This window comes from Theobroma cacao, chromosome 1 (assembly GCF_000208745.1).
Source record: "Theobroma cacao cultivar B97-61/B2 chromosome 1, Criollo_cocoa_genome_V2, whole genome shotgun sequence".
NCBI lineage: Eukaryota > Viridiplantae > Streptophyta > Magnoliopsida > Malvales > Malvaceae > Theobroma > Theobroma cacao.
Genome location: NC_030850.1, coordinates 3,267,893 through 3,290,388, shown reverse-complemented (window position 1 = coordinate 3,290,388; position 22,496 = coordinate 3,267,893). Strand labels below are relative to the sequence as shown.

General features: G+C 36.2%; 4 protein-coding genes across 4 annotated transcripts; 3 read left to right on the top strand and 1 right to left on the bottom strand.

Moving 5' to 3' along the window:
• Positions 749–3,351, bottom strand: LOC18611240. Its single transcript, XM_018115591.1, has 2 exons — positions 1,387–3,351; positions 749–1,239 (listed from the first exon to the last, which is right to left on the bottom strand). Exons 1-2 carry the CDS (start codon positions 3,248–3,250, stop codon positions 1,082–1,084), a joined length of 2,022 nt encoding a protein of 673 aa, XP_017971080.1. The 5' UTR covers positions 3,251–3,351; the 3' UTR covers positions 749–1,081.
• On the top strand, positions 7,139–8,745 carry LOC18611239 (lysine-rich arabinogalactan protein 18). The gene is made up of 2 exons (XM_007047386.2): positions 7,139–7,807; positions 8,316–8,745. Exons 1-2 carry the CDS (start codon positions 7,184–7,186, stop codon positions 8,397–8,399), a joined length of 708 nt encoding a protein of 235 aa, XP_007047448.2. The 5' UTR covers positions 7,139–7,183; the 3' UTR covers positions 8,400–8,745.
• Positions 11,585–18,010, top strand: LOC18611237. The gene is made up of 10 exons (XM_007047383.2): positions 11,585–11,807; positions 12,451–12,517; positions 12,734–12,990; positions 14,032–14,641; positions 14,742–15,389; positions 15,917–16,357; positions 16,675–16,869; positions 17,117–17,173; positions 17,531–17,593; positions 17,683–18,010. The coding sequence occupies exons 1-10, from the start codon at positions 11,782–11,784 to the stop codon at positions 17,764–17,766; spliced, it is 2,448 nt and encodes an 815-aa protein (XP_007047445.2). The 5' UTR covers positions 11,585–11,781; the 3' UTR covers positions 17,767–18,010.
• LOC18611236 (peamaclein) lies at positions 20,702–21,489 on the top strand. Its single transcript, XM_007047382.2, has 2 exons — positions 20,702–20,931; positions 21,060–21,489. Exons 1-2 carry the CDS (start codon positions 20,793–20,795, stop codon positions 21,242–21,244), a joined length of 324 nt encoding a protein of 107 aa, XP_007047444.2. The 5' UTR covers positions 20,702–20,792; the 3' UTR covers positions 21,245–21,489.

The window sequence follows — 22,496 nt, the reverse complement described above, 5'->3', positions numbered from 1 at the left end:
CCGAGCTGCATTATCAACCAGAACAAAAGTAACAAATCTCAGATACAGAAAAGACAAGGGCAATCATTCAAATGCCTCCAAAAGGAACATATTGCCTGGGCCATGGAATCTAGGTGGTTACCTAGATATGGGATATGCTGTTTCGCCAATTTCCAAATATGATACGGATTTTGGCTAATGTGTTTCCAAAGTATGTTTTACTTTTATAGATATGGTTGAATCTAGAACAATATTTTACTTGTATCTTAGCTTATGTAAGAAATGGGACAGTGCGTTAGGTAGGATATGTTACACATCGAATCTAGATTGGTTAATACCAAAGATTTTTGTTAGATTCTCTATATAAGTTTTTTATAATTTGTGTTGGTTAAGAGGTCTTAATCTGTCAAATTCTTCTTTTACGTGTAATATTTTAGGGGTAATAGCTGGATCAACTGGTGTGGAAACGAATTAATGGTGATATTTTATCTTTTGGTTAATCATTGAAAGGGTCATAATCAGTAGTAATAGTAGTAGACTCATAGTATTCTCTCTTCTCAACGAGAGGGAGGTCAAGGCAGGGGGAGATATAGGTTGGTAAAGAGAAAATAATTCAAATTCATTATCTGCCACAATACCTTTATGTTTTATTAAATCTATCCCTAGGTTTTACGATTATTGGTTTAAGAAACTAATGGAAAAGGATGGATAAAAGAGGCATTCTATGTTGTTTGCTTTTGCATTTGTGTAGCTCAATTAATTGCAGTGGTTAAAAAGGGTCAAAGAATTCAAGTTACATTGGTTGTGGGTTCTCTACCATGGTGATCATGGTGGCTCAAAACGACATGAATATTGAACAATCCAACTTTGACAAGCTGCGTTACGGGTTTTACATGTATTTTTCTTATGGGGTTGACAATTGGCATTGACCCTCCAAGTGAAAAACAGAGAGTGCTCCAAGTTCAATGCATGCAGAGGTCTTTCTCCATTGCCTGGCTGCATATTATAGGTAGACTCTCTGATTATCCTACCGGCTGCCGTCCATGCTACGGCTTATGGTTATCAACGGTCGGTTTTTGTTGATCATGTAACTTTCCACCTCTTACTGTGTGATGGATAGCACTTGACTGTCTCTCATCCCATTTTTGGCATGTGCCCATCCAGCAGGGATACTGAGGCCTTTTCTTCTCCTGCCTGCTTTTTCTTGCTTTTTCCTCCATCTCTTTTCAACTGGAGGGTCTTCTACGGTAGTTGGCATATCTAAGAGACCAACGAAAGGGGAAAAAAAACATCAACAAACTGATCCTAGATAAGCAAAAGATTTGTAGTAGGATCAAAGAAATTTCACTTCATGTTAATTAATATCAATAAATGGCAATATTTACAGGGCTAACGTTATAGGCTTACCATTGTCCTTAGCATCCATCAACCTCAGCAGCATTTCCTGCAGCTGGTATTTTCCATTGGATCCATATACTCTTTCCTCTTTCTTGCTGAAAAATTTTGACTTGGCATTCGCAAATAGCCACGTGGCTTTCATCTGCTTGTTGATCATCCTTGCAGCATAGTATGGGATCCTGACACGCTTGGTGTGCTCAGATTTTATGCGACTATTGATGAACATTAAGCAGTCCATCAAGCTCTCTTTGGCCAACCCTTTCATGTCATAAGCCTGTGACCTTCTCCACAAGCTTTTACTGTGAGGGCTCACAGGACTTGATAAGCATAGAGCTCTGGTTGTGTCACTAATGGCGGCTGCTGGGTTTTTAAGTAGCAGATAACACTGAGCTCTGTTGCTGTAAAGAACAATCCTCTCTTTTCTCATGTTTATTGGACACAAATCCAAGGCCTTCGAGTACATCTTGCAAGCTTTCTCAATTTTACCGGACCAAAAGTTTTTGTTGCCTTGTTTCTTCAACTTCCCTATAAACACTTCTCTCTCTTTCATGTCTTGCTCAGACATTAGCTTGTCTCTCTTTATATTCTCCACCTTCAATTCCCATAATTCTTCTAATGCTCTCTCAGCTTTCTTGCTCTTCAGCTTCCGGAAACCATATTTGATTTTGTAGTAATCTTGCAACAATGTCTGCGTGATTGTTTCTCCCATTCTTTTTCTTTCTCCAAGGCTTCTGAGTTCAACTAAATCAACAAGAGACAAAGCTGCAATGTCAATAACTTTATATCTTGTATCTTGGTCTTTGAGAAGCAACAAAAGACAATCAACAGCCATTTCTTGCCAGTCATCTGAAGATCTTGAAACATTGCAAAGACTATCTATTACTTCTTTCAAATTTGCTACATTTTCTCTTCCTGTTTTAGCGGAACACAGAGTTCTTAGCAATCCAATTCCAGCAGGAGAAGTGAGATTCACTAATCCACCCCACATTCCACACAAAGTCTTCAAGAACTCTTTCTTGCAGATCAAGTTGAGAGACTTCTCCTTGCACGCAAAGCAATTCAACAGATAGAGTGACCAACATTGGAGCTGACTAGCCCATTCCTCAGCCTTCCTGAACTGCAACTCCAATCCTCCAAGTCCTCTTGTAAGCAGGTCACAATGGTATTTCTGTCTCTTCCTATCTTTTATTCCAATAAACTCTTCATAAATCAATTCAAGGCAATTGCTAGCTATCTTCATCGCCATATTTATGATCTCCACTTCATGCACAGCAATAGCTTCGAAGGTTTTGTCATGGCTGGCCAAGTGACCCAGTGCCCGAACTGCAACTCGTTGCTCAACCCAACTCATCTTACCTCTCAAAAGATCCATTAATGGCAAAACCACACCTGATTTAACAGCTCTTTCTGCAAATTGGGCTTTGTTCATTGTATATGAACCAATAATATGAGCAGCATAGTAGGGGATATAGATATTCTGACCTCTAAGAAGCCAATCCTGATCAGTAATGCCTCTATGGATCAGTTTGGCCATGCATTCAAATATACCAAGGGATGGGAATTCTGCATCATCAGGTTGAGTCATGGAAATGTTCCAGAGCCCACTTAAGACCAAAACATGATCTTGGTCATCTCTGAGAGGCATCTCTTTGAAGCATTGGCTGAGTTTGGATCTTCTTAGAGATGGTTCTGGCTCATTCATCGTGCAGAAGAAACAACGGGGCTTGCTGCATGGTGAATGTGAATGCATCTTGACAGTGTTATTGGCTTTATTATTTTGGTGTGGTGACTCCATGGAAGGAAAAAGAGAGTTGGAATCCGGATGAGTTTCAGGGGCGGGATGGTCAGTAGGCAACAAAAAAGCTGCGCTCATCAGTTTCCTGGAGCGCTGGTGGGTGCGGAGTTGCAACTATGCAACTAAGCTAGGCATGAAACTTAATATAACGGAGAGGAAAAAGCAGAGAGAGAGAGAGAGTCAGAAAAAGAGGTTATAACCAATATTTTATCTATAGAACAGTAGTCACTAGTCAAGCAAGAGTAATGGTTGTTGTCACCTTTGCATTTAGAAGTAGGGTCCCAAATCTACCTAAAATAGGAAGTTTTAAGGGTTAAGATATGTATAAGAATCCTTTTCAGAAACCCATATTCATTGATTGATGTATCAGACATATATAAGATGCATAAGCCCTAAAATGAATAATACCATAAGGAAATTGTAAGTGCAAAACTCTTTTCTTCCGATCTATATGTTGAAATGGTCAAGACTGATCAGAATTGATGGATGCTGGCAGTGGCTATAAATTCAATTCAATTCGTATTGCTGCTATGCCAAACACACGTATACCATAAACAATTCAAAAAGTTATTATTATATGTTGTTCTTATTGCCTAAGCAACCTGATTACACTTGACCTACATGAATCAGTTCTGATCAGAAGAAAAAAAAGGTTGATATGCACACCTAAAATGGAGGTTGTGGTGATTCAATCAAAGAGTTAAGAAGGCAGCTATCAACAATGTAGACAATGGACCACACTTCTAGCCTATGGCTAGCATACACACCATCACTTTGAAATGAAACATTCAAATCTCTCAGAGTAAACCCTTGGAAAGCAAACTGTTTAAACAATTTTAGTTTCCTTTCTCAAAAAAAAAAAAAAAAGTGTAGTTGTAGAAGTACTAAACAAACTGAGTAATCATTTTCTACATCTCACTCCCTTTAGATCAAAGGAACGGGAACCATGGTCCCCTCATATGAAGCCAACCAATGCACTTTGTCATGATCAATAACAATCGACCAAAGGTGCTTTTTAGTTTGTTTCCAACTCAAAAAGTGAAGGAGAACTCACAAAAGTATGCAGCCAAGTACAACTGGGCTGGTCTCAAGAAAATGCGGCTTCCATATGCAACATGTTATCTATGTGAAAAGAGCTGATTGGTTCTATATTTTATTCATTCTAACATGGTTTTTATATCCTTGTAGATGCAAAATGCAGCTTCTATGCGCAACTTGTAACTATATATTGGAAAGCATGATTAGCTCTAAACAGTTTAGTTTTACTTTACGAGCTAGGTTTAATATCTTAAGGAAACATGTAATCTTTCCTCGGATGTCGTCAACTATGATGAATGATTACAATCAGGATCTATGGGAGTGGGAGTTTAGTTCCTATCTTGACATATGTCCTTATTGAATAATAATATGCATGTAGTTCTTGATCAGTTTGTCGTTTCGCGTGCTCAAGCGTTGATTTCCAGGCACATGAGCTTGAAGCTCACCGGCTTAGCGTGGATGGGAAAGCCTAATTTCAGGTTAAAAGGAAATGTTTTTGTTGGACATCAAAAGGTGTGTATCTTATTTGATAATTTGCAATGAGCATTTCAAAGTTTTTTGATTTGGTATGAACTCTATAGAGAATTCGACGGCCGGGGTGGAAACTCTGGAAAGACAACTTCATAATATATCAATGGCAAGTTGAATGATCTCTTTAACCAAGGCCCGTTTTGAAGTTTCTCTGGTAATGTTAGCCTTCCAAAAGTTGTAACCATGTCTGCTAGCTAGATTAGAAATCTGACGCATTTTTACATGATTACCCAAAGAAGAAGGAAAAATACCCACGCTTGTACATGTTTCAGGTTGGTAGCTCACTTACAAAGTACGAATCAAACCTAACTGGTGGAATCCCAGCCTAAAGAGATTTATTCATACAAACCGAGCTTGGACTGCCGTTACTAATTCTGCTCGTCCCAAACCTAATCCAAGCCCACATAATTCGTAAAGAGCTATGGCCCAACAGAAAAGTTTGGGCCCCAGTTGGACTCAGATATGGAACCTTTGGGTCAATTGGCTGTTGGTCACAATTATATGTGTGGAATACAATTATCTCTAACAAAAATGAAAAGTCAAAAGTAATGTAGGATTTAGGCTTTGCTTGGTAGGGTGCACTGGAAAATGGAAAATTGAGGAAGAGAAAAGTGCAAAAAAAAAAAAAAAAGGAATATAGATTCACATCTTTTTAATTCTTTTTCTTACTAATTTGAAATGATTTTTTTTTGTGAATAAGAATGAAAAATGTTAATCTCTCCCCTTTTACCTTCTCTAACTTTTTTACTTTTTTTTTTTAAAAAAAAAAGTTAAAACAAATGGATGAGAGGACTTTATTCAGTTTCCAAGTTTGGCATATATCTTAAATGAGTTTGAGCCTAGCTGACTCTAAATATTTCATTGTCAACATGCATAGGGACAAGGTGCCATTTAGGTCTTGTTTGGCATTGTGTTTTACTCTCAAAATAAAAACTTTTTGGTAGCCAACACATTGCCAAACACATTATGGTTCGTTATGCTTTTGATTTGCAACTCATGGTTTGGAGAGAAAATGACGAAATGCCTTTCCTATTTTCAAATGTGACAAACTTATCCCTCAATTAATTATAAAAACTAATCTTATTTTTATTTTTAAAAAAATCAAATATATAGCATAACCTTTTGAGCTTGACTCTCAGCAAAAAAACTTAAGCATAAGCCAAGGAAAAAAACAGTACAAGTACTATTTCAATAATTAAAGGGTTAATTAATTAATTAAAAAGAAAAGTGGGAGGACAAAATAAAAGCATGGTTGTAAGTAAATCCGAAAGTGTCGTACAGAATCTCTCGCTCATCTTGTCTCTCATCACCTTAAAACAGCAAAACAAAGATGGGTTAAAGAATCTGACCCCAATTCCCAAAGTGGTGAACAATTTGGCTATTTAATGCTCTTCCATTGTCTTAACATATCATCAACCCTGACTTAAAAATCTCTGCAAGCAATTATTTTAAGAATAAAAAGCCATTGACGTCTATTTCTGTCCCTTTCTTTATTAGACTCTAACCAATACAGGCTACACATATTAATTGCCAAAAGATACTAAGTAAGCTTCTTTAACATCTTTCACAACCTATTGGCTATTTCCAACCAAATGTCTTCCCTAAACTATTGAATATTGTTCCAATTTCACCATCAAATCAAATCAGATGAAAAACTATACATATAAAAAGATTAACAGATAGATACATACTAGGAAAATACACTCCCAAAAAACACCCCAAAAAGGGCCACAGCTGCCTTGCCAGGTTTTTCACTTTACAAATTTTGACAGGAGAAAAAGTTGGCTCCGTTTAGGTGGCACGCTCGCCGAGACAACTTTTGCGTGGGTCCCACGGTTCGATGCCGGTGCCTGTGATAATCCCGTCTAAAAATCACTCGACTATACGCAACAACTTTGCCTATAATCATTGCCGTAACGCCCTCACGTGGTCGCCTCCTATTGGTTTGTTACGTTGCGGAACATGACCCCACCGCACTGTCCTTCCAGCTGTCTCGCCACCCCATTACTCCATTTCAGCCCACAAAAATTTTAAAAAGAAAAACGAAAAAATCCTCGCCCCAAACGCGTAAATTAATTAACCAAGATTTAGTTGAATTATAATTAGTGACGTGTCAGCAAATCACATGCACTAATTTAGGAAGCCCCTTCCTAGTGGGCCCCCATTCCAGACTGTGTCGAGCGCCACATTACACTGTCCATTTGTTTGATAGTTGGATGCTCGTGGGCCCCCCAATAGGTTTCATCCAACGGCTAATCCTGACCCATGTGATAGTGGGGGCCCATTTTGTTTTACGGTTCAGATCCGTCCGTTACTTTGATCACCATATGATGATTCTTGTCGTTTATTTATACTCTCTCTCTGCCGCTATTTCTCTCACTACTTCACTTCCCCCTACAGCCTCAAACCAAAAAACATCAAAACCAAAAAAAAAAGAGAGAAATGGATCGTAGAAGCGCGTTTGCTGTTGCTTTGATTTGCATTGTGGTGGCTGGTGTCGGTGGTCAATCTCCTACTGCTGCACCCACTAAAGCTCCTCCGGCGGCAACTACGCCTACTACTGCTCCCGCTACAGCTCCTGCGAGCAAACCTAAATCACCAGCTCCTACCACTGCTCCAACTTCTTCACCGCCAACTTCTTCACCACCAACTTCTTCACCACCAACTTCGTCCCCACCGGCTGCGGCTCCGGAGAAATCCGCGGCGGTTCCGGCTCCATCTAAATCTGCTCCGGTTTCTTCCCCTCCTGCTGCTACTCCAGTAAGTTCGCCACCGGCTCCAGTTCCTGTGAGCTCCACTCCCGCTGCTGCACCAGCAACTCCTCCAGAGAGCTCCGCTTCTCCTCCGGCTCCTGTTGCTGCACCGACAACTGCTGAGGTTCCTGCACCGACAACTGTTGAGGTTCCTGCACCAGCTCCAAGCAAGAGCAAGAGCAAGAAGAAGTCTAAGAAACAGAATGCTCCCGCTCCTTCACCTGGTTTGCTTGGACCTCCCGCCCCACCTACAGAAGCTCCTGGACCAAGCCAAGACGCTTCCTCTCCCGGCCCTTCCGTGGCTGCCGATGAGGTACATTGTTCTCTCTTTCCTCTCGTTTCTACCTGTTTTGTTCTAACTTACACCGTACAGCAATGCGCCTCTAGATCTAAGAATTTCGACTAATAACACAGCGTTTGTTAGCAAACTCGAGTTTATAATTATTTCCAAAAATGAACTTTAGAAATTAGAATGTGAATTCTGGCTCAAAGTCGAGCGTTCGTTTCGTTTAAGCGCGTTTGAATGACGCGCGAGCGAGGTAGGTGGAACTGGACATTTAGTTATTTAAGAAAGGACCAGCGGATCCTGAGGTGATCTATACTAGAGCCTAGCAATTAGAGTGACAGCGAACAATGGACCAATTCAGGTCAATGTCAGATCGGACATACACGATGCATGGTTGCAATAATTACAATCCGTGCATTTCACCGAAATAAAATATTAATTAAATTTAATTACTTTTAGTAGATTAATTAATCGGCTTTGGAATTTCGGAGATCTCTAAAATTTTGAATTTTGTGGAAATAAAAAAAAATTGCAGAGTGGAGCAGGGGCAATCAAGAGCATGCAGAAGATAATTGGAGGATTGGCATTGGGATGGGCAGCCATTGCATTGATCTTCTAGAGAGAGCTTTGGATTTGGTGTTATTTATTTTATTTATTTCGTTTTTTTTTAATTCTACTATGTCTCACATTTGATATATATTTATTTTACTTCATTTGTTTCCGTTTAAATACTACTTGCTTAGTGGTGTGGTTTTATCTTGTTGGAGATTGTACCACATTTGCTTTGTAATTCTTTTGGGGAAAGCTTGAGAGGGGGAGACTCTAGTTCTTTTCTTTTCTTTTCTTTTTTTTTTGTAATTCCGCTACTTTATTCCTTTTGGACTATTTGTTTCTAGGATGCTTTTTCTGTCTTTCTTCCATTCCCATTTAGATTTTCCTTTTAAACGTTGGCTTACTGTTCGTTATTCTTCGGTTCTATTTTTAATAAATCACAATTTCTTTAGTAGTTTTCCGGGCAATGAATCACAATTTGATTATTATTCACGTCATCAATGAATTGTTTTCGATAAAGGAAGCGAATTTATTCCTCCAACACAAAGCATTTCTGTCTGTCTATGAATTGATGATGAAAACCTTCTTGAGACTTGAGAGTACACCAAACTGTTAGAAATGGCAACCCTAGAGTCAGCATTCTAGTATTTTTCCCATTTTACGTGCTTATTTAACACACACGAGTGAGATGGCTACAATTCCAGGCACATTTGTTTAAGCTTCTCTTCTTGGATTTTGTCTCCAAAACTCGTTGAAATTGAAACTTTTCAAATGACCATTGTCGAATCTAACCAGTCTAAATAGCCAGCAGCGAGTGGATGTGGTGACTGGGAATCGCGTCATGTATCCCTATAATGCAAACGGTCGATGATGATGGCAGGATGGCAATTTCTGATCTGCTTCTTCTCCTTTTGTATCCCTCACTGAACTTGTATTGTCACCCGGAGCCGTGGGGTAAAAGCACTAGCAGATAACCGTTGGGTGTACGCCTGTCCCATCTGAACACAAGCGTGCCATTGGAAGTTTTCGTAAAATTGTGACCCACGACACCAGCGGCTCGAACCAGAAATCTCTCCACCCATTCGTTGAAGAAAGCTCATCGTCCTTCTTGTCATTAAATTCTTCAGGAAAAAAACAAAAGCTTCCAAGACGAAAAACGTACTCCTTAGCAATTATCTGCTTCGGAAGCATCTTTTTTTCTTTCTTTTTCCTAAAATTCACTATTCAATTCCATTTCCAAGTAACAAAAATTAAAAAATAGAAACCCAAAGTTCATGGAAACGAATCCCATTCTCGAAATCACCTCTAAATGCTAGGCTTTCGGCTTCCGTTTCAAATCAAAGTTCCATTATTGAGCAGCAAGAAATTATCACCATACTGCCAAATCATACATATTGACAAATGACAACGTTGTGGCATCTGAGTTTTGAGTCACCTTCTTAGAGTTGGGACCATGTAGTGCAGAAGCAGAAGGCATCTTTTTTTTATAAAAAAAAAAAAAAAAGTTTCAGCTGCAAGTCATCCTTTTCATATTTGTGTTTGTTATCAGAAAATGGACTTCCGTAGCTTTTAGGAACCGAAAGATGCCGTGGACAGACGCTTATCAACCAATGGTGAAAAAAGAAGTCAATTCTTTTTTCTGCTAACTTTGTTATGTAAAATTAATAGATAGCATTATTATCAGAGAGGTAGACTTAATTAGGAAGTAGATTTAAGTGGGGAAATCCTACATTAACTAGTTTCTTAACAACCTAAAGGAGAGTTACTTAATTCATGATATAATATTATTTTGGTTGTTTTGGTAGTTGGTGCTTGGTTGAGATTTAATATTCTTTTTTTAAATTGCTTTTAAAAAACCCTGTCCATCCACATGAACCATACGAACACATTTCAAGATGTGACCAAGCTTTCCGTGCAGAACAGCACGTGTTTGATTTAATCGGTAAAATTAGTGAACTTTTATTTATCAATCTTCTTTTGATGCTTTTAAAATGCAATGAAATTGAGTTAAAAAAATTTACTAATTATTTTGACTGCCCACACAATGAAGAGCAACTTGAGATATTTATATTACAATCATAAACAATTAAACATTGATTACATGACCCCTAATTTGTTTTCCCCTCAGTCAAAACTTCCTGAGTTGTCCCTCTTAAGTGTAAAATCTGAGCAGTTCATTTTAATAACCTCCTGCCCCTAGTTGTGCCTTCCATTTCAATATTTCCTCTTCAAAAGTTTAGGACCTACCTCTTTATTTCACAATCAATTCACTTTGAGCGGTCTTCGATTCCATAATAATGATTTCACCCCCTACCTGTTTCTTTTTTATTATTTATTTATTCCCTATTCGTCTTCCTTATTCCTTTTTTTTTTTATTTGATGTTTTTAAATTTTAATATTTTACCCATTGAACTCACAGTGAAAACAATCTGGATTCTAATTATTCCATAATTTGACAATTTAATATGACTTGTCTTTATTGTGGTGAGCCCACTTCTCACATGTATGTGTGGGCTTATATCAATTTTCCTTATTTATTTTAAATTCTTTTGTCACACCCATTGGTTTTATTTAATGCACAAATACAGTGCTGCCGAATAAAATTGAGACAAAAAAACATGACTGAAAGACCAAAAGAAGTGCGTAGTTTGCTTGTGGGCCATCCATAAGAGAGCAAAAGGGGAAGAAAAAAAAAAACAAATAGAATGAAATTATATGGTCTTGGCCAAAGAAAAGGGCCGAACCAAATAATGTTTTCATTTTGGGGTCTTGTATTTGTAGGAAACTTGAAATGCTTTCTTCATATCAAGTGCCTAAGAAAGTGATATATGCTTCCTGCCGCTGCAAAACAAATAGTAATAGTTGCTTGGTATGTAAGTCTCTATTATTCGGAATCAAGTCTTAACGCGCACCTAAGTAAAATTTATTGATAATTTAGATGGTTAAATAGGGTTATAGTTAATCAATAGGAGGAAAGATATTCTTCGAGAGTAAAGTGGCCCAGGGCCTCCAGGCTAGCTTGTCTCCGGTTCGAGTCTGGAATTCGGGTGAAATGATAGGCCCAAAGCTGAACCAGTGTGGGTTGATGATGGACCCATATTCAGGACATGACTCGTTTAAAACATGTGGCGATAAAGAAGAGGAATCGGAGTTGGACCCACAAATAGTTGAAATGTCATAATCCGCCAAGGCTAACTGACAAAAGAAACGTCCGAATTGATATGAGCTGAGCAAATGGTAGTAGTAAATGCTGCTTATGCTTATCCTCTGAAACATGTGTTTCTGAGACGCCACTTCACTTATACAGGGTATCACTTCACCTGTTGCAGATACAGCGAGAGAGTTTAATATATTTTTTTCTCTTACTTTACCAAAATTTAGATCTACTGTTACCACTTTTGTAACTGCAAACGACAAGGACGGAGCAGCAACTTGGCAAAGGTCCATCCATGGATATCTCCAGCTTACAGGATTGGTACCTTTTCTTTCTTTCTTTCTTTCTTTTTCTGCTGGTTAATTGTTCAACTATTGTTTTTGCCGTACTTAGCGGTTGTTTAGAACGTGTAAGTATATGATTAATTGATAAAACGGAGTTGCCCGGTGGAGAAAACATGCGGTTTAGAGTTTGTAGATATTTGAAGTAATGGTAATGTATTTGCATAAATGTAAAGTAATACTGCAATTTAGAGCAAATTTAGTTTTTAATAATTGTTTTAGCAATGCCATTCATAGGGTGTCATCATCCAGCTGAAATATGTTGACACTGTGAACTAATTGAACTTGGCTAGATTAGTGAAAGCTTGCTTCGAAATAGAGCCTTGAAAGAGTTTCCTTTCAGTTGCTGAAGAATAAAATTAACCCAACTCGATATGGTAATTACTAAATGGGATGAGTGAGACGTGGACTTTTAACCTCCTATTTATAAACCCCTCTTTTTGATCAATTCTCTCTTTGATGAGACACGGTTGTACTTCATATCCTCATTTTCTTAATATAGACAATTGGTAACCGAACTGTGTATTGTTCATCGGAGTTTCTAAAGGCCTTTGTCATTCTGATATTGCAGTTCTGTATTTTAGCGTGTTACTAACACCCAGATTCTTTATTTTTGGTGCCAGGTATCTTGATTCTTGTAGGAGGCATAAAGTTCCACCAAGCTCCACAGTACTATCCTGGTTTTCTAAGGTCAATTTTGCAACATCCTGTAGAATGTATTGTGCATGAATGTGTTTATGCCAGGGCTGGTACAAGTTTGCAAATGAATTGTTTCCTTTTAAATGCTTAGATTGCTTTCGTACAGCATATTTCTTGTAGTGCGTAATAGGAGTAATATTGACGAGTATCTCTAGTCAATTTATAGTTTTCACTGCCATTGATGATTTTTTTTTTTTTATCTTTCAGGCCAAGGTTCAAAAGTCTTGTCAAGAGAAGTGTAAAATTGTGGTTTTGCTGAACCAGTTGAAAGATGATGATATTCTTCCATTAATTGACGTATTTCCAGAAATCGACTCTTCTGATATTGATGCAGTTGATATCTTCCATCATGAATCAACTTCTTTCTTGAATGAAGAATACATACTTTCTTTGATGAATGCCATCAAACTAAAGCTCCAAGTAATTGATCTTACTAATGCATCAACAAAGAAGGACTTTCTCTGGTCTGTAATGCTTCAATCCCTTTACCACTCTTGATTATAACATGCTTGAATGATTTCCAAGATTTTTACTTGTAATTTTCAAGTTGTTTTTTAAGCATATATGTTTTTCGTTTCTTACCGTTTGAATGAAGTTGCCCTACATCCCTGCCAAGATTTGTCAATAGTCAAAGCAATAATACTTGCAGACCTCTGGAAAATAATTGATTGATAGCAATTACTTAAAATATGTATGGTACATAGAGATGCAGGTTCTATGCTGAACAAGATGTTAACTGACTTAAAGTAAATTAATTTATCATTCACCAATTAAAAGACCAAACATGATTTGATGATTCTGTGTTTGATATTCAGATCCTCATATAGTCTCTTGCAGCTTGCTATATTATTCTTCAAATTGATAGCAGATTCTAATAAAACACTTCCATATACCAGAGATTTTAACGGTAGTTTTAACCAACCCTCTGATGTATCTAAAGGAGGAAAAAATCTCTGGTATATGGAAGTGTTTTATTAGGATCTGCTATCAATTTGAAGAATAATATAGCAAGCTGCAAGAGACTATATGAGGCTTATATTCATAATGAATAGTTGTACAAATGCGTAGTAACAGAGCAAGAAAGGGAAAATAAGGGCAATTGCATCTCTTAAATTTTATCTTGCAACGTCCTACAGTACAGATTCATTAAAATGTCTCCCCTTTGATGGAATTCGGCATGTTTAGAAAAGCTACTTACCTAATATATTTTATGAAGCTTAAGGAAAGACATATACCAGAATTCGGTTATAATGCTGCATTGGTCCATTATCTTATAACCGTTAAGTGCATTTGACGATTATCGTGTGGAATTTTATTTTGCCCTTAACTATTTTTTATGGATATTGTACCAATTTGGTGCTTATTGATTTAATGTTTTCATATTCTTGTTCTGATAAATTTCTACTGTCACCAACCAATTCTAGTTAACAATGAAGCTTAAGTGCATCGAGATATTTATCATTTGGACAAAATTTAAACTTTATTATTTTTGGGGATCTACTCAGGGATCTATGCCACGTTGGCTTGCCTTGCCATGTTTTAAACTTGAGGTCAAGCCATATCCAAAAACTCAACATGGTTGGAAGGTTTATGCGGTTGCACACCCTAAATTTGGATTTTTGTACTTCACTTACTACTTTACAGAAGGACTGCTTTTCTTGCATGCCAAAGCTGATGCGTCTATCAATGTGTGAGACAAGAGTTGCTAATCTCTGGACAACAACAGCAGTTTTAGCAAAACTTCCTTCCTTATTGGAATTACGGTTCCAAAATTGTCTTTGTTGCAAGGATACCGGGCCATGCCGTGCGTCATCTAGTGAGAAAGGAAAGCTCGAGAACGAGAGTCCTCGTTCAAATGTGATTAATATCCGTTCATACAATGAGGAACTTTCTGTCGTTACTGGATGTGATACATTGCAAGCTTCTTCTGCTGATGAGACAATCATGGCCTTACTTTCTCTCCAAGAATCGGTTAGGGTACCTGAAGTTCAGAGAGCAACAGATGATACATCAGAAGTTGATGAAGTCAAACTTTCAGGTTACCTTCAAAACCTATTGGAAGCATCAACCAGTTCGCTTCCTAATCTGTATGAACAGACCCAACCGCAAAATGAGGTAAGAAGAGAATATGCTTGTAGGTATGATCTCTAGTGATTAGAAAACTTTAGATTTCTTCATAATTGTAGATTTTCTAACTTCTTTTGGCAAACTGCAGATACAAGACAATGATGAGCATCCATTATATGTGCAGAAGCAGGCCTTGACAAATGTCACTGGGACATTGAATAAAGATACTTGGCATCATCCTTCACCCATATGCTTTGAGAGACATTATAGAGAGTACATGGTTGCTTCCTTGCCTAGTTTAGAAGTATTAGATAATCTGCCAATCAAAAAGATGGAGAGGGAAACTTCAAAGACTATCTGTTCAGAATACTATGAGTACTTGCCATATAAATATAACCACAGAGAAAGTGTTGTTAACATTTTGCAGAAGCGTGAAATGGGAACAAGTGTTACTTACTGCCAGAACTCTTCAAAGCTAAAGCAACCATATTCTTGTGGAAAGAGTCAATATTTCTTCTCGAGATCTCTTAGTGCTGCCAAATTTGGGTCTTCCACATGGCCCTTCTTCCATCCTGTGTCCAGCTTTAGCCATATATCTAAAGAAGAAAACAAGAGGCTCCGTCCAAGGCAATTTGAGTACCATCCTTCCAACTCCAGCCTTATGGCTTTTGGAACTTTAGATGGTGAAATAGTCGTTATCAACCATGAGACTGGGAATATCGTTGGCTATAATTCATCTACTGGGATGATGAACAGCATTCTGGGACTCTGTTGGCTGAAGAAATATCCATCCAAGGTATGGATTCACTGCAATCCAGTTTATTCTCTGATTAGGTAATTTTATCTGCAGTTTTTAATTACACAAGTGCCCTGTTTCTTCAATCTGAATTAAATTGGTTTCAAAGAAGCATTTCATGTTGTGTAGTAAAATAATGTAAATATCATTACATATTAGATGATAGTAATAAACAGAATAATTGGCTTTGTGTTCACATTAAAATGTTTCATGGAGTAGTCTGGAAAAAGAGAGATTTTGAAGCTTTTTCTGCTCATTGGTCATGGTTCATTTGTGCCTTGGAATTGGTCTACTTCATGCTTACCTCATGGATGTCCAAGCAACAGTGGCAAGCTTTCACATTTCATATTCTGATATGGGATTAATTAGATAGTAATTAATTGCTTGATAATATATTTGATTTAAGTAATAGCGATAGAAATACATAGGAATAGGTAGTGGCACCTAGGTTATATGTTGGGCTGCTCTATTTTGCTTTTGTAACTTTGGTTATCACTGATGGTTTATTCTCTCTGTTGAAAACACAGATTGTTTCCGGATCTGATAATGGTTGCTTGAAGTTGTTTGACGTTAATCAGATGCCGGCAAAACTAGGAGACACATGTTGTGGTTCTGATGCAGTTAGTTTTGAAGATTTTGAACAATTAACTTCTGTTCATGTCAACTCAACAGATGACAAGTTCCTTGCCAGTGGGTACTCAAAAGGAGTTGCTCTATATGACATTAGCAGTGGAAGACGTTTACAAGTATTCACTAATATGCATCAAGAGCCTATTAATGTTGCTAAGTTTGCTCATCACTCTCCTTTTATGTTTGCTACATCATCATTTGACAAAGATGTCAAGATGTGGGATTTGAGGGAGAGACCAGAGAGGCCTTGCTATACTGCTTCAAGCTCCCGAGGAAATGTTATGGTTTGCTTTTCTCCAGATGATCTCTATCTTCTTGTGTCAGCCATTGATAATGAGGTACATAGACCCAACTCAGCTGTAATTTTGTATTATAAATTAAACCTATTTGATAAAATTTATTATATTTTCTATGAAGATAGGATTTGTGGTGCTTGAAAAGGATTAAATAATTAAGTATACTTGTTCAGCATGTTTCAAGATCCCGTTTGGTTGAGTTTGACAAGATAATCGTCGGCCTTTAGTAATGATCAGTATTTTATTATTAATGTCTTCACCAGCTTAATTTGGATTAGCCTTTTTATGCAAGTGATTGTGGACTTGGTTCTCCTTTTAATGGATTCAAATGATTTCTAACTCTTAATGCTGTCATTCAGGTTAAGCAACTTTTGGCAGTAGATGGGAGGCTCCACATGAATTTTAACATAACTTCAACTGGAAGTGCTCATAACTATACTCGTTCATATTATATGAATGGAAGGGACTATATCATTAGTGGCAGTTGTGATGAACATGTTGTTCGCATATGCTGTGCTCAAACTGGAAGGCGACTTAGGGATGTCTATATTGAGGTACATTTTCATATTCCATAGGCGTTTAACTTAAAGCTGATTGGAAATAGGTGGAGAGGGCTCTATTCATTGTTAAGGACTCAAAATACCCCCGACTTAAACCCCAAATCACTTAGGAAGCATAATTTTTTTGATATTTCATATCTCACTTTTGGTTTTTGAGTGCTTGCTTATGCCTACTGCTCCTGACAGCTTTTTTTGACCAATAAGGAATTAAAGATTTGAGGTGTTTCTTGTTCATTTGTAGGGGATGGAGTCAGGAAACTCTATATTTGTGCAGTCCTTAAGGGGTGATCCTTTCAGGGTAAGTTTTGCATTTTCCTTCTTTGCTTTTTTTATTTCATTTTTCAACAGATATTACAGAGAACTATTTCCTCAATGCTCTGCTTTGAATGCCAATCTTAGTATCATGTTCAATAAATGAGAATTCAATCTTTTTGCATATTATGCAAGAGTCACAAGCACATTTCAGAGAAGTTTGGCAAGTAAGCAAAGAGGAATAGAAATGGATAGTAATTACAAAGTTGAATGTGTGAGACAGGACTCCATGTATTTCTGTTATCATGTATCCATACCTAAATGTTGAAGCATGAAGTTATAAAATGTTCCTGATGAAATAATTTGACCTGATATTTTTTTTTCTCTTTTTTGCCGGAAGCAGCATTTTAACTTCAGTATGTTGACAGCCTGTACACGGCCAACCTCGAAGCAGGAGATCGTCAAGGTAGTATCAGTATGACTTGCTTTTCCAATCATTGACAATACTAAAGTTCATCTGGGTTTCACTAAATATTTCATTGTGCTTTTCTGCAGGTCAATTTACTTGCCTCAAGTCACTATGCTGATGAATGTTGTCATGGTCAAGATATTCATCCTTACTGTGGTCGTGGAGGTTGATTTTTGTATCTCTATTAAGTTATCTATATGTATATGATTATTAGTCCACAACCTTCAGAAAATGTAATTGTTATTGTTATGTGTATCTCAAGTTGTCTATGCGGAAAAAGTTTTGACCCTCCTTTTGTAAATGCATGATTTTTAGCAACCGTCTGTATAATTATCAAAGACAATTCAAATCTCACCTTATACTTATTACTTAGGGAGTTAAAACTCTAGTGATCATAATTTTGAGTTCTTATCATGAATTTTGCTAATGAGTGCTATAATGATGCTCTTCACGAGAAAAGCAAGGGCATATTTTTTGCAATGTCTAATTAAATTATATTACAGTGTTTATTTTGTAAAAAGTAAATGTAATGTAAGATTATAATGCAATTACATTATGGTCGATTGATAAAATGCGATTGCAATAAAAAATCAATACAATAAGATTGTATTGCATTTTATAATATTATTAAAGATATTTTTATTTTTTAATTTTGTTATTTTGTTAAAAATATTGTACATTGTTGTAATTTGTTTTTTTATATACAAATTTTGAGAGATATTTTATTATTATTTTTAATAATCATAGTAACTATTAATAAAATTTATATTATTTTTTTAAATATAATATAAAAAACAGAATAAATATATAAGATCATAATAAGAAATAAAAATAGAATATATCACATTAAAAATAAATTTAGGAGATGATATTTATATAAAAAATTAATAATAAAAAATATAAATATATTAAACTTGCATTGTAATAAATAGAGATAATTTTATAAATTAACATTATATTTTTAGTAAAATACTTATAAATTAAATGTCGTAATGTTATATTTCTTGTATTTTAATTATTACTTTGATTGTATACTAAATGTTATTTTTTTTACAATTACATTACTTGCAATCACATTGCATTGTAAAATACCAAATACCACTTAAATTAACCATTAATTATTGCATATAGACAAAGAATATTACTATAAATAATATTTTAACTAAATCTCTTAAAGTATTCAAGGTATCGGTCAAGAAAATCCTTTTTATCATTAATCTGCTGGTATCAGTTTAATAATTGATGTGTTGTGCCTAGAAATAAACATGGGAGTGGTTGGAATGGGACACTCAGAAAAGATAGTATGAATTAGTAGCTGTAACTATAATGTGAAGGGTAAGTATAACATCTCCTAATTAATTACCTAACGATGATGGTTGGAGATTTATTAATTAAGGTCGTTTTCATTAATTATGTCATCATACTAATAAACGATTTGGATTCTGAGATCCAGCTGGTGAGATGGTAGCTAGTCATCCGAGGTCATAACTTGGAATCTGCATAAACTTTAATTTCCAGCTCTAAGTCAAAGTCATGCACTTGTCGGCAGGTTTTTCATAATTTATCGCTGTATTTGTTCACCCTTCCAGGGAGACATATGCTTCATTGTGCACTGAGGTGGTAAGCCATTGGGCAACCTAACCTTAAATTTTTATATTTTTTGAGTGCATTTTGTCAAACTTCCACATTAATCAGAGGAAACGAGGAAAATGTACAAGCTTAGAAGGGATGCCACCAAGCCTGTTGCTTGCCACTAGGATAATTATTTTTTTCTTGTCTTTCATGTCTCTGTAGTTTTGTTTTGTTCAATTGTGGGATCTTTTTCAGATATTTCCTACCCGGATATTCCCAAGCTGGAAAGAAAAATCAGTGCAAATTGGGCCAGTTGATCAGGTCGAACAGCCTGTACTCCTCGAAGAACACATTACTATTGATGGGATATTTGACTTGATCCAAAAACTGATTAAATGGGTTTTAATGGTTGGAAAATGATTGACGTACTGGCTAAAACGGCTAACTCATCATCATCACAACGTCTAGCTAAGCAATGATCACTTTTGTAGTTTCTGCTAGCATGAATTATATATATATATATATATGTATGTATCAATATGTTCTAATTAAGTTGATTATAAGCGTTTTTGTATTCGAAAAATACAAGGGTCAGGTTGGGACAGGTCCGTCAATATCTTCAAAAAAAAATCTCCAAGAAGGTTTAGGTGTATGGTCCCTACTATAAATATTATTAAACACTACATTTAATATTATTAAAAAATTAATGAATGTTATAAAAACTGATTATATATTTTGAGATTACTAATATTTATAGACTAAAGTTATTGAAAAATTATGTGATATTCAGTAACTGAATATCTAATATTTCAATAACTGTAAGTTATTGCATATCTATAGAAAATTACTTATAAAGTAACGGTTATTAAATATATGTGAAAATTATGAAAATTAATTATACATTTTAATACTATTGATTTTGTAAAATAAGTATGTGATATTACTGTAATTAGATATATTTAATAATTGGGTAACACTTAATTATTCATTCAAATGTACTGGTAAGAAACGATCCTTCAAAGCCTCTCCAAGTATCCAAGTTAACCAGCCTTTTCGGGTCAAACAATATTCTAAAACCTTGCTGGGATTAACTGAGGTTTGAACTGATAACGAGGTACAATTGGTTCATGGATATTCCCAGCCAGCCAAGCTGGATGAAGACTTGCAACATTGCATACAGCACATACATTAATTAATTAATGGTCAATAAAATGAAAAGAAAACCTTCTTCTGCTATTTTTTTTTTCATATCAAGTGTATCATTTTTGGAGTATATTTCTTAAGCAGTTGCAACTTGGGAAACTGCAGGGGAAGTAGCAACTAGTAAGCTTTCTTCCTAGGACAAACCTGGCTGGACAACACAAATCTTGAAGCTCTTGGAACTTTAGTGAACAAAAGACTTGGGCTCGTGGTCCCCGCACCCCACAACAAAGGACCACCTTACAGTCTGTACCAAAGCTGCAAAAGCATTACCCTTTTTTTCGTTCTTTTCCATCACTCACAAAAACGCCTCTATAAATACCTTTGCAAATTCCCACAAATCCATCGGGCCACTCACTCGACGTCTAGCTAGAGCAAGCCAGATTGGTATATTTTTCTCCACCACAGAGAAAGCAAAAGAAAAATGAAGTTTTTTTTTGCGACTTTCCTGTCTGTTTCCCTGGTTTTGAGCTCATCTTTTGTCCAACTCTCCTTTGCTATACCCGTAGTACCCACTCCCACACCTGCTGCCCCCGTCCCTCCTCCTTCACCTGCTCCTCCGAGTAATGTTCTTTCCCTTTATAAGTCTTTCCCATGCATGCATTTAACATTTGCTATACGTAACTTTCTTGGGCTTATTTCTCTAACGAAATGAATGGTTCTGTGTTTTTTTTTTTTTTTTGACAAAAAGGTGTCTGCGATAGCAAGTGCGGAGAGAGGTGTTCCAAGGCTGGAATTAAAGACCGCTGCCTCAAATACTGCGGGATATGCTGCCGAGAATGTAACTGTGTTCCATCAGGGACCTATGGCAACAAGTCGGAATGCCCTTGCTACAGAGACAAGTTGAACTCCAAGGGCAAGCCCAAGTGCCCTTGAGAGTTCAGTAGAGTTGCACCTAACAGCACACCTTCATCGGCTTTCTTATTATCTCATTCGTTGCCAATATTAGTTCAGTTTATGTGTGTTGGTTTTGCCACCTTTGGCTGCCTTCTAAGTTCCCATCCACCGCTCCTCGGGAACGCAATATATTATTCGTTATCGTCCATTAATTATATATAGATTTATAATTAATTCCTTATCAAATGCTAAATAAATGTGACTTCATTTTGTTTAGTCAAAAATATATGGTTCATGCATGAAACAAAATCTTTATCTTAGGCCTGTTTGTTTCTTATTATTTTGTTACTTTGTAATCAAAAACTAAAAACAAAACATTACTTAAAAGAATTAAAAATTGGTTGCATAGTAATTGTTTCAACTAATGTTAAATTTTGACAATTTACTCATTCTTAAGGAAATAGTACTACAATCTACCATAATATTGTATATTTTTTACTTTTTTAAGTTATAAATTTCTTTTAATGAAGTAAAATATAAATAACAAATAAGAAGAACAAAAGCATGAATGGTCACAGGTGTTCGTGGTCGAGCAAACCCAGATATGCATAAAAGGATGGTTCATTCTACTTTTTGATGGGTTGCAATTTAACAGTACTTAGAGAGAAATGTTTGCCATCCCAAGCACGTAATGTACTTCCAATAGGCTTTTCTCTGCCGTGCGGTGCTTCCAAAGAAGCTAATAACAAGTGATTTCCTTTAATAAATGAAATTAGGATCATCAATTAATGAGAAAAATGTAATTTTAGAAGTAATTAATAACATTACTATAATAATAATAATAATATACCTCACAATGAACGGAAATAATTCAAGTTTTCATTTATTATAAATATGAAAAATCAATTCACTTCTATTTGCAATTTAATATTTGGAAATTGATTGATTCCTCTAAAACAAATTGAATTCTTCCATCCTTTTACTCATTCCAACGCATGCCAAGCTTTCTAACTTTTTTTTTTTAATTCAAAATTTGTTTTGCTTTATGTTTTATTAGTCCATTTCTCGGTAAAAACAAAAGAAACTCATTACATGTTCACATGATGAAAGGCAACAGGTGACAAAAGAAACACAAGTTTTGTGCTTGAGACTTGTACATGTATTGGAGAGTAAACAGACGGGAGCTTTTTAGTGATTGGATGAAAAGAAATTAATCATTTAATATTGTTAAGAAACGGCAACAGCCGGCAAGGAAGCTATCTCACCAGGCAGGAATGGAAGCAAAATAGCA